This window comes from Populus alba, chromosome 9, assembly GCF_005239225.2.
Source record: "Populus alba chromosome 9, ASM523922v2, whole genome shotgun sequence".
Lineage (NCBI taxonomy): Eukaryota > Viridiplantae > Streptophyta > Magnoliopsida > Malpighiales > Salicaceae > Populus > Populus alba.
In genome coordinates, this window is record NC_133292.1 from 3,282,583 (window position 1) to 3,295,053 (window position 12,471).

General features: G+C 31.7%; 2 protein-coding genes across 5 annotated transcripts; one reads left to right on the plus strand and one right to left on the minus strand.

The window, feature by feature from the left end:
• Positions 1-1,933: 1,933 nt before the first annotated feature.
• On the plus strand, positions 1,934-9,009 carry LOC118053778 (uncharacterized). Of its 4 annotated transcripts, XM_035065151.2 has the most exons (14): positions 1,936-2,102; positions 2,291-2,363; positions 2,849-3,078; positions 3,609-3,678; positions 4,774-4,970; positions 5,287-5,362; positions 5,459-5,542; positions 5,621-5,700; positions 5,988-6,114; positions 6,471-6,530; positions 6,630-6,680; positions 6,773-6,931; positions 7,706-7,838; positions 8,517-9,009. In XM_035065151.2, exons 3-14 carry the CDS (start codon positions 2,921-2,923, stop codon positions 8,684-8,686), a joined length of 1,365 nt encoding a protein of 454 aa, XP_034921042.1. In that variant the 5' UTR covers positions 1,936-2,102; positions 2,291-2,363; positions 2,849-2,920; the 3' UTR covers positions 8,687-9,009. The 4 variants fall into 4 exon arrangements, with proteins under 4 accessions (XP_073267576.1, XP_034921042.1, XP_034921041.1 ...); XM_035065150.2 differs by having other exon boundaries at positions 1,936-2,363; XM_035065152.2 differs by lacking the exon at positions 2,291-2,363.
• A 1,074-nt stretch (positions 9,010-10,083) lies between these two features.
• Positions 10,084-10,884, minus strand: LOC118053777 (uncharacterized). The gene has a single exon (XM_035065149.2). It carries the CDS (start codon positions 10,774-10,776, stop codon positions 10,219-10,221), a length of 558 nt encoding a protein of 185 aa, XP_034921040.1. The 5' UTR covers positions 10,777-10,884; the 3' UTR covers positions 10,084-10,218.
• Positions 10,885-12,471: the final 1,587 nt, after the last annotated feature.

Consider the following 12,471-nt stretch of genomic DNA (forward strand, 5'->3'; position numbering starts at 1 on the left):
AATCCAATGGGCTCGAAGTAAAAAGACCTTTCAAAAATCCAACGGGCTGACTTTGTGCTATCAAAATTCCACACCCTAATTTTCCTATCCAAATCCATGTTCATGTTTTATGTATGTATGCATTGTGTCATCAAAACGGTGAATGATGCGCATCAAGCCACCACATTAATTGTTACTGTGATATTTAATATTTTTTTATTTAAAAATATATTAAAATAACACTTTTTAATTTTTTAAAATTTATATTTAATATTAGTATATTAAAAAGATTTAAAAAATTATTTTTTTTATAAAAACACTTTCTATCCATAAAAATAAATAGTTCTTTAAGAATTAAAAATGACCAATTGTTAAAATGAGTTAAAACCATTTGAATAAAAAAAATTCAATTGATTTTTTTTAAAATTGTAGCTACAATATTTTTTTAAAAAAATTGCTAACCAAGATTATTATTTTTAAAATTATAATATTTTTAATTCGATTTTCACTCATATCTTGAATAATTCAGTTAATTTGCCTACCTTCAATAAAAATTAGAGGTCATGTAGCCATATTGTTCTTTTGTCGATGGCTGTGTGGTGAACTGAACAACTTTCCAACCCACTTTCTTGGACCGTTGCAGGCCCCACCACAACATGCTCTTCCCCACAAAACTCCTCCTTTACATTGGTTGCCTCTTCTTGTACGCATTGCCACCCTCTTGATTTTTAGCGGACCCCACTTCACTTTGACTATAATAAGTCTGTGAATTAAAATGGATGAAATTCTTCAATTGAAAGTTCTTAAAAAAAAAAAATATATATATATATATATATATATAACATTAATTTAATATAAAGTGACAATAGGTTGGGAATGGCAAAGCAGTAGATAGTAGATCGTATTTTAAAATTCTAACCCATTTTAATAAAAGTTTTGAAAAAATAAAATATATTAAAAAATTATTTTAAAAATAATATAGTTTGAGCATGAAAATAATAATTAAACCTAACCACTATTAAAAATAATGGTTGAATACAACCGCTATTGAAAATAATAGTTATTTTAAAATTTTATATATTTTTTTTATTTAATTAACATGTATAAAAAGTTAACCTAAAATTCTAAGAAGATTTAATGATTAAAATATAGAATTAAAGATTCATTGATAAAAAAAAATGGATCACTAGTGACACATTAAAGATCTGTTTTATACATTTTTAATATTATTAGCAAGATCTTAACAAAACAATTATAACCCCATCTTAAAAGACTACTAAACATTATTGTAATTTGTTTATTCGAGATTAATTATAATCATGTTCGGTGTTTTTTCAAGATCTAATTAAAGTTATCTTGTAGATATATTTTTAACAATATTTGTATGTGTGAAAAATAGAGTCCTTATATGTTTTCCGTGATTCATTCTTTCTTAAAATAGAGTCCTTATATATTTCTGGTAACTTATTTTTTATTTTTATTTTTTTATTTTTTATTTTTTTTCTTAAACAACATCACCTTATCTTCTTCTTCTTCTTCTTTTTATCTTAACTATCTAATCTTGAATTTATCTTTTTGACTATTGAAACTTCATAAAAAATTATGTTAATTTTTACTTAAATTAATTAATTTATAAAATCAATATGTTTTGAAATAAAAATTATGTATAAATGTAATATTTTAAATTAAATTGTATTTAAACAGTATATTTTTCAAGTAATTACTGTAACAAAACATTTAGCACACTACCTTATTTTCAAATAAAAAATCCAATAGAAGACAGATGAGAGATGGATGACGTGGCTTCTTCCTAAGGGGATTTAATTATATTAAAATTATTTTTTTATTTTTAAAAAATTATTTTTAATATTAATACATTAAAATAATTTAAAAACATCTCACATATATTAATTTAAAATAAAAAATAAAATAAAAACTTTTCAAATTTTTCCACGAAAACTTCTGAAACGCCGACAAACACTATCTAATTCATTCATTCAAGGAGGGCAGCCTCCTCCATCTCTCCCTCGGTTTTATCATTCTTTGATTCTTTCTCAGTTCTCAAAGCATCTCCAATGGAACAGGGGTAATATGGTCTTCTGGACCAGCAAGGCTTGACAGAGGTCGGTTACAGAGGGGATTTCATTGAATTATTATAATAATTTTTCAGAAAAATAAACTGCCTTTCCCTTCGTTCGCTCTCCACTCCACTGATTCAAATACAATCCCCCTATTGCTATTGTATGTATTAATTATTTAATAATTAATGAATTACATGAAGTCCTAATCCAAATCCAATCCTATCCTATAGAAATTGACCGAAGAAGGAAATACAGAGAGTGAATTTGGAGGATTTCGTTGCTGCCCTTCATCTTCTCCCTGGGGTTCTTCACTCTCCCTTTCTTTCATTCTTGTTGACTTTCTCTATTTATTTTTATTTATCATGCTTCACAAGTGTAGTGTAGTGTGGTGTGGTGTGGTGATATGTGTACAGTGCATACAATTGTTTTTCTTGACATGCATACAAATTTTATGGCTAAATTCCATTACCCAGATGATTGATGATGGACAACTGAATATCAACTACTTACCAACTTGATATATTCTTTCTAATTTGATAGATTTAATCTCTTCATTTTCACAATGATTCAATCTTTCTTTGTCCATATTGGTTGGGTTGATCTCATCTATTTTAAAATTGAAGAAGGTGATTATTTTAACAGAAACGATACCCGTTACTCTGTGACAGATGCTTGAGTTGAATTCTCTGTACTCGCTATGAAGGATGCTTGGTATTCCTTATGTTAGAAAGATTTTGCCATTGGAAATTGTTAAATTAGTGGACTTGATATCTTTCTCTTCTTTGCAGGTTCCCACAGTCCAGGAACTGCACTTCTTGGAGAGTTTCAAAGAGGTACAGAATCCAACCCTGTAAAGCATAATGGTTAATGGTGTTGAAGATGATGATTCATGCCCAAAGCCTGTTGGAAGAAGCTCTGTTTTCTATTATGGTGTCGGTCATATGCTAAACGACATCTCGGCCGCCTGTTGGTTTACTTATCTTCTATTGTTCTTGACAGAAATTGGACTGTCCCCTAGGTAACTGGTCACAAGTTTTTGTAGTAATACTACCTTGGTGCTATATTTTATAACTGATATCTAGCTGTGATTTTGTGCATATCTGTGTATGCCTGCGACTTTTCACCTTTCTTTTTTTATTTGCCTGAAAAGAAACATACATGAGAAGCACTTATGGTTTATCCCTTGCATCATTGGATTTAGCAGTTATTAAAAAGGATGTAATGATGACTTAACAATTTCTCCCCCTCTCTATCATAACAAAATCAAAATGTTTGATGAATTTGAGTGTTTAAGTTTTATATATTTCTTGAAAAAGTGGAAAATGACTCTCTTGAGATGAGAAATCAGAAAGTACCTAATCTACATGATACTTTTACTGGAAATAAAGAGGCAAAAGACCCAGGTGAGATAATCATGTTATCAAAACTGTTTCTTATTGGTAGAATTACTGAAAACCAAGCAATAAAGAAGCTATAATGACAGACATGTTTCTGTTGCTGTAAGTACATCCTTGTTGTAGTTCGTGATTTAAACTGCTTATTTTGCAGGGATGCTGCTATAGTTATGCTAGCAGGTCAGATAGCTGATGGATTTGCTACTGTATTTGCTGGAGAACTGGTACCTTTAAACGAATTATATTGCAGCACCTCATTTTTTTATTGTAATTTCTCGATTTGTTCGTCTCAAGGAATTGATATTGTATATGCGGTCTATGATTGTTTTTGAAAAAATGTCAGAAAAATATAGATCCACCTTAGTTTTTGTATGTCCAATGTTTTGTGCCTGAAGAAACCAAAAACACAGCCAGCCGGATAGATAATACTTAATGTCACTAATGCTTTATAACAGTGAGATGTTGTACATATTTTTTAAATTATGCAACTCAACTTTTGAAAGGATATGGTGAAACTCGTAATAGAAAAATATATGTGATGAGGCTTTTGGGGGCTAAAAGGTTCAGTCTTTCTGCAGATCTTGAGGGGTTTGTATTTAATAGTTAACTGTTTACCTAATAAGTACCTTGGTTTGGGAAGGCAAATATAAATGATTAAGGATTTAGAACAGGCTTCATTGACTTTGCTTTTTAGTTTGCCCTAATATACATATTCAATGAACTTTATGCTTTGCTTGTTGTTTTATTGATTCTCTTAGGCAATTGTCAGCTGTAATTTGGTTTGGTCTACATTTACGACTGTGCTTTGGCCTCCAAATACAAGTGGAGAATAGAACAGGAGAGGAAAAGAGCTTCTTGAACTGTTGTTTGTATCTATGATTATTTTAACACTTCTGCATTGATAGAACTCTTTATTTGATATGGGCTAGTTCAGCAGAAATTAGCCAATGGTCTATGGCTGTTATTCCTGTCAAGCATTAAAAAATTGACCATATGGTGACAAAAACAGGGAAATTTACAATTTTTACTTTATTTCAAATTTCACCTTTAATTCTTCTGCATATTCATTTTTAACAAGTTGTAATAATATCATGGAGCATTGCCTAAAACATGGATGCCTATGCTTTGTATTTGGAATTGAAAGATGATATGAGAATTTGACAGATGAATGCACTATATCTGAAATTTTTATTTCCTCGTCATTGACATATTTGAGATTCTAAATTGTTCAATGATTTTATGTGATTTTATTTTTTGGATAATTCTTGGTCTTTCTTTCTGGGATTAATTTTTTTTTTTTTTAACTGTTTGTGTGATAGATAGACAGGTTTGGACATTTCAAAAAATGGCATGGTGCAGGATCTATCTTGGCTGCCATTTCATTTTCTTCAGTTTTTGGTGGTTGCTTGCCGTGCAAAATCTTGGCTTCCTGTTCACCGTTAATAGAAACTATTTCATACAGCACGTCTGCTGCAATCTTCAATGTGGGTTGGGCTGCCACCCAAGTTTCACACATGTAACGATCTCCATAATTTAGTTATGCTCGCATTCACTATTCTTAATTCTTCAAACATAACGGACAATTTAGTTTTCTACATACATCAATAATTTTAAAATTACCGTAATCTTTCCACTGCTTGATAGAAAAGCCAGAGCAGCATCCAATTGTTTTGTTTAGACATAAACAGAGAAGAAAAATTATAACCAAAACTCCATTTTACTTTGGTCATATTTCTCTTAGACTCCATGGAAGAGTTACAGTATGTTGTAATTGCTTCTTTTAGAAAGCTGCAGCATTTGTACTTTCAACTTCAATTTTTCTTTTTGTTAAGGTCCATGGTGAATTGCATCTCACTGAATTCAACAAGCAGGGTGGTGATGACAAGCTGTCGGAATGCTTTTACCATGGTTACCTTCTCTGACTTTTGGATTAGTGCTTTATTTCTTTCAGTAATTATTAATGCTTATTTTCTTGTTTTGTTTTAATCTCCAAATGTTGTATAGGTTGCGAACCTCAGTCTATATGCTGTTGCATTAGTAGTATTCAGTACCACTAAATCAACAACACATTCTGATATTGAAAATCAGGTATGAGCTTGCTCAGTGTTGATTTTCTTCTAAGAACTTACTTTGGGTCATGTCTTTACATCTGCCTCGAATGAGCAGTACCATTGGATTGCATACACTTCGATTTTTATAGGATGCTGCTTTGTGGGAGTATTTCATCTTGGTACTAAAGAGCCAAGGTACTGCTTTATGTCCTCACCTTTTTTGCATTACTTAGATGGTGTTTTGGTAATTGGTTATGTTGCCTAGAGTACCAGAATTGTGATGAATAACTGTGATGACGAGTACTGAATTACTTTTAGATAAATATATTCTTGTACTTGTCAAGGTGCAGTCTGAAGAATCATGTCCAGCCCTTTCCATTCAACTCATAAAACATATGCCACTTGGCTATTTGAATTTGTACACAAAGTGATTGCTTTTACAGCTAGTTGGTTATAGTAATATAATTAGCCTTTTATTGCAGATTAAAGATACGTGTACATGGAACTAGTTATGCAAGGATATCATGGGCTTACTGGTTCAAGAAAGTTTTATACTATCAAGTTGGTCTTGTCTATATGCTTACCAGACTTGCACAAAATGTTTCACAGGTCAGAAAACTTTCCTTTGTCTTGCTTGCCACTTATTTCATTTAATCTCAAGTTACTTATTTTGTTGAATATATGATACACCAGATATATGCGGGGAGCCAAAGTTCCCCATGGACTTATTCTGTTTTAAAGGACAAATTTCTGTGTCAATCATTTTCCTGGAAGAATTGTCCTTTTAAGTCCCTAAAGAGCATGAGAAAAATTTTGCTAGAAATTGGCTTTCATTTTTTGTTCTTTTTAATATTTTACAAGCACTCCTCTGCATTACTACGTGTATGCAAGCTATCTGTCATTTTGAAAGAAAATACCATTCATTGTAAGTAATTCTTACACCCAGATGGCTTTGTTTTCTCCAGGCATATCTTGCATTCTATGTTATTGAGGATATGCGGATGGCAAAATCAGCTAAAGCTTTGGTAGGTTCCCAGACATTTTCAGCATCAACTTTATCAGTTTTATGTGTATTGTCTTTGGAAAATGAATAAACTGATAACTTGTCTGATTGTTGGAAGTAGGTTCCTGCAATCATCTATATCAGCAGCTTCATTGTATCTATCATTATGCAGGTGGTCGTCGTATACCTTATTTGAAATTGTACATGATCTCTGCATGTTCTTCCCTTTCATTGATAATGAGGCTTCATATATCCATATTCTAGGAAATGTATTGGACTGGACAACGCCTGAAAGCCTACTATTGTGCTGGTGGAGTTCTCTGGGTATTCTGTGGCGCAAGCATCCTCTTTTTGCCTCAAAGCTTGAGTGCTTTCATGTATGTCATATCAGTATTTATTGGCATAGCGAATGCTCTAATGACGGTATGGCATAGTATTCTGCACTTTAGACTTCACTTTATGTGGTGGAATTGTGTGGTTAAATCTCTACTCTTAGTTATTCTTTGGTTTCAGTCCTATTAGTCTTTCTCCTGATTCCCCATGAGTGTAAATGGTTTCTTGAATTCTTAAGGAAATAATACAAAAGAAAATTTGTATATGAACTTTGTTGTCATGATGAACTCTCCTAGTCCTGTGACAGATTGATCAAATTCACACACTAAGCTCCTGTTTGGGAGAGTGGCCTAAATAGAGGTTGGCCAAAATTTTTTTTTTTTTTGCTTAAAATTATTTTTTTTATTATTATTGTTTGATTTGCTGATATAAAAAATTATAATTTTAAAAAAAATATTATTTTGATGCATTTCAAAATGAAAAGCACTTTGAAAAAGCAACCACTATCACACTCCCAAACATACCTTAAGTTTTCAATATTTAAGTGTCATTGACGGTTTTTAGTCTTGATCTTAGTTTATAGATTGTGGTAGAAAAGAAATAGTACTGTTAGATGGAACACCAGAGCACAAAGGGAAAGAAATATATGGACCTTGAGATTTTCATATTGGAATTCCAAGGGTAGTTTGTCTTGCTATGGCACTATCCTATTTTTAAAATCTTGTATTTTAGTTTCTGTTAATTATTGATTCGAGGTTGTTCACACCTTTCAATTTTGTGAACTACTTAAATTTATTGCTCTTGTTGTTGTTATTTCTATCTTTTTCCTCCTTTCATGTTCCTTTATCCAAATATGAATCACAGGTCACAGGAGTAAGCATGCAAAGTGTTCTAGTTGGTTCAGATCTAAATGGCTGTGCATTTGTTTATGGATCTCTGAGTTTCCTAGACAAGGTTTCGTGTGGACTTGCTGTCTTTGTGCTTCAGTCTTTTCAAAGTAAGTCTTCAACAACTGCAAGGCCTGTTCTAATCTTTTATTCACACAAAAAGTAGAGAAAAAACAAGGCTGGTTATGGTGTTTGCATGGCAACTGTAGTTGGGAGACTCTGTATTTCCATGTTAGAGTAGTATTACGTCAATGGTGGGAGATGGCAGATATACCTTTTCAACAATTTGTTTCTAGATGCTGCATCATAATATGAAACTTCAGTGGTGTTTTAGGGTTGACAGTGGTCTACCGCCCTGGAATATGATGGGGCGGAATGACCGGTGAATGTACTGATCTTTGCTCTAAGCACACTGAGAACGTGGTTGCAAATTGCCTACATCCACGGGAGAGGTTCATTTTATTTAGAGATAGAGAAAGAATACAACACATGGAGGATTGTTGTCCACAACTCTCACACTTTGCTCTCTAAGATCATGCCCTGTGTGGTGGCTGCCAACTTCTTCCTCTTCTTCAACCGCAATGTCAACATAATTGGTCCAACAGAATAACCATCACAATTACATGAAACTTGCTATTACCTTGAATTTAGACCATATAAAACCACAAATTTAAATTGAGCATGATATTGTCCCATTGCATAAGCATTCACAGTCAAATTTTTCTTACAGGGCCCTTTGGTTTGTTCATGGCTTACCTACTTAACACCATCCACATACTTCAATGCAGGCTCCTCACCAAGATCACAGGAAACCCTTTCTACGGAATATATTTCAGTCACAAGATATGGCTTGGGTCTGCTTCCAGCTGTTTGTTCACTTACTGGGATGGCTATTACATACACCATGAAACTCCAGACACCTCATTCAAAACCCTTGATGGAACCGTTGTTGGAATGATTTGCAAAAGCATGCAATTCTGTATAGACAAACCCTAACTTGCTCAATCCATCGATGCAATTTGAATACCACGTGACCCAAGGCAATCCCATGCAGCTAGAAGTGCTGGAATGCAGATATACTTGGGACCAAGTCGGGGGATTTTTTTAGTTTTTGAAGTCCCTTTTGGGATGTGATCATTGATATTTAATTTATGCTCACAAGGTGTTTTATTAAATAGGATCTTCATAGTTTAATACTAACCTTGTTTCGCACGTTGTTTAGATACGTTTGTATGAAATCTCAGGAAATATAGTTAATATAGTCATCTTGAAATTTATTTTGATGTGTCTATTCCAGCTGAAATTTCTGTTCCATTCTTACTCGTTGCATGCTGTAGCTGACAACTTGGTTAAGCAAGCAATCGACAGGGATAATTTGAATGATTTCACGGGATATGAGTTTGGAATGTTAATCAGGAGATTTGAGTTTGTTTGTTTTTTTATTTTTTATTTTTTTAATTTTAATTTTCAATTATTATTATTATTACTACTTTCTATATGATTTTTTACTAATCTTAAAAGTCTTTATTTATTTATTTATTAATTATTATTATTGTCATGGAATCTTTTGCAATGGTATTATAACTATCTTACAGAGCTGTTTTCTGATTAAGGACTAGTGTCCATATCGAAGCAACTATGAGTCTCAAACGAATATTTTTTTTCATTTCATTCCATGTTTGATGTTATATCTTATTTTTTTCATGGTAAATTACTGCCCTTTTTATTTTAATTATTGTCAATGTTTTTTTTTTTTAATTTTATTCGTTAAATTAATCAGGTTGGGTCTTGCATCTTTCTCATTTCTTTAAAAGTGCTAGCATCCCTTGAGCATTATTTTTTCATGTTGAGAAAAAAATGACTTTGCGCGGTATAGCTTGAGTCATCTATTTATTTTATATTTATTACATCACACTACTACTAATGATTTCATAGTAAAAATTATTTTAAAAAAATTAAATGCATATTAAAAATTCAAAAGTATGATTAAAAAAACTTGCATCATAAGCATGGATGCATTGTTTTAAAATCCAGATTGGTGAGCGGGTAAACCTAAGATTTAAGGGTTTGGATTAATTTAAGTTAAAAAAAATACAAAAAGAAAAAAATATATAACTAACATAGTAAAAAATTTAGATTGACTTGATAATTTAGTTGATGTGGTTAAAAACCTAATCATCAATTTGTTGATTTTTTTTTTTATCAAAACAATGTTATTTGATTTTTAATTTTTTTTTGTTCAACTCTCTTGACCCGTAACTCAAATTTTGCCCTGAATCAACCCCATTTCAGGTTTTATGCATGGACGCCGTTCTAGTAGAAAATCAAAACAAATGATGAATTAAATTGCACAAATTAAGCAGCACAAAGGACTAGTAATTTATATTGATATCTTGATGAAAAGTTACAGCATAACAATAAGAAATCACCCAGATGCATGAGTAGAATCAAACATATCTACTGTCCCGCTCTTGAAAATATATGGCCGGCCTACATGGCCAACCGGAGAAGTGGCTTTTTCCGGGATCCACTATTAACGTGTGTGTCACGCTTGACCCTGATCAAGTGGCTCACCACCTTGACATAACGACCCACCATTCCTTTCAGCTTCAATCCTTCCTTTGCTTGTTTCCTTGTTACTACTAATTGAAGCTGCTGCTTTTCTTCTCCCTTGAAATGCTGGCCGAGGGAATTCTTGCCGCTGAGCAATAACTTGCTCTCAATATTTTCATTATCTCCGACCCTTGTTTCCTCCACCAGCAGCCTGCTTACTTCACTCTGTTCGTTGCCTGCGTTCTTCATTATAAGTTGCTTCAAGCTGCTCTTACGACCCTCTCCTTCTCCATGATCGCATGCTTTTGTGAGAACGCTATCTGCTCCTCGATCATGACCACCACCGTCTTCAGCAGCATTTCCTTCTCGCGGCGCGCCTGTTGTGGGATTTTGATTGGTTTCTTTGAGATTCATCAGCGGCTTTCTTGTTCTCCTGGACATGGTAATATCATAGCGGGGTTTGCTGGGAATATTACTGCCTCGATCACTTCCCATTGTTCTTAATCTGTGACCAAAACTTGCAGAAGGGAAGAGCCCTGAGCGCTTGATGCATGCGGCAAGAAACGAAAATGAAGATAAAAGAGAAAGAAAACAGGAGGGTTGAAGTCTGATAGAGAGGTTTACTTTGTAAACAATCAAAGAGGTGAAATGTCTGTTTGTGGATTGTTACTTGTCCATCTCTCGCAACTGAATTATGAGCAACCTTCCTCCTAGAATTTTTGTTCTCTCTTAAATTTTGATCACAAGACATGAAATGACACCAAACAATTTCAATTCTTTCGTTTTGCTAATTACTCTTTATAGATATATACTATTCTATAGTCCCGCAACGCACTGCCTGGTAAAACTTTTTAATATTTAATATTTTTATTAAATTCAGTTTAACTTTCAAATTATCTCTCGAGTTTTAAATTATATCACGTGAGAGTGAGAGTTATTCGGAAGTGATTCAATTAATTTAATTTGGATAATTCAAAAAATAACTTAATCAACCAATAAAAAAATTAAAATATTTGAAAATAAAAGAAAATAAAATTAACAAGAAAAACTCTTAACCTCACTTTTTTGTTTAGTCTAAATTTAAAATTAAACAATGTAAAAATTATTATGATATAATTTAATTCAAGTTTTTTTATTTAATTTATTCTCTTACTCGAGTTTAAAATTACATTATGTGAAAGTTATTTTAAAGGTGATTTAATCAACTTGGACAGTTTAAAAACAACTTAGTCAATCAATAAAAAAATAAAAAATAAATTAAAAAATTAAAATTGACAAGAAAAAAATTATAACCTTATTTCTTGTTTGGTTTGAGTTTAAAATTAAATAATATAAAAATTATTATGACATGATTTAGTTTATTTGGTCAATTCAAAAGCAATCTCAAATAATTATTAAAAAAATAATTGCTGGTTATATAAACATGGAAGCTTTATGATATTTCTCACTCTTTTTTTTGTTTTTTTTTTTTTTTTGGGGTAGTATAGAAGTAAAGGGGGAACAGCTTCTAACTGATGGTAAGAAAATTTGAGGTCACATCTTTTTTTTTGGCAGGTGACTTGCTAGCTTTCAGTGGACAATGAATATAAGCTTCAGTTGGTGAAAATTTAATTCATCTTTTTTGCATCGAACAAAAGAGAATTAATTATTTGATTTTGATTTTAAAGGAAGGAAACAAGTTAAAAAAGTTTCTTGGTGAATTGATGGAGCTTTTAGTATATGACGAGTCAATCAATCATGAACAGGTGATAGAACATGTCAACAGAAGGAATCTATCACTTTTCATTTTATGTAGATGAAAGGGAAAAAGTAAAGAAATTCATAGAAAATAATCTCACTCCACTAAACAATTCGCTAAAATATTTTTTAAAGAAAAAAAATTAAAATATTTTTTTAATTTTTTTAAAAAATAACACATGATTTAAAAACATAAAAATTTATAATATTAAAATAACACGATTTTAACTATTTTATCAAATGAAAGAAAAAAGAGCCGAAGCTGAAAAAAACACAAACATTTCTCAGCAGAAAGGCATGACATTTGAGTGTTTTTTCCTATAAAGTGTTTGCAATCTTGTATAAACTATGTTTTATTTAAAAAAAAATTATTTAAAATAAATATTTTTTTATATATTTTAATTGTTTTGATATGCTATTTAAAAATAGCTGGTGTATAACACATGTTTTTCA

Bases quoted from the DNA above. Each gene is read 5' to 3' on its own strand.
- LOC118053778 (XM_035065150.2), top strand. From the start codon at position 2,921: ATGGTTAATGGTGTTGAAGATGATGATTCATGCCCAAAGCCTGTTGGA. The intron at 5,701-5,987 runs GTACTGCTTTAT...CTTTTATTGCAG, and splicing joins CTTGGTACTAAAGAGCCAAG to ATTAAAGATACGTGTACATG. The intron at 6,681-6,772 runs GTGGTCGTCGTA...TCCATATTCTAG, and splicing joins TTGTATCTATCATTATGCAG to GAAATGTATTGGACTGGACA.
- LOC118053777 (XM_035065149.2), bottom strand. From the start codon at position 10,776: ATGGGAAGTGATCGAGGCAGTAATATTCCCAGCAAACCCCGCTATGAT.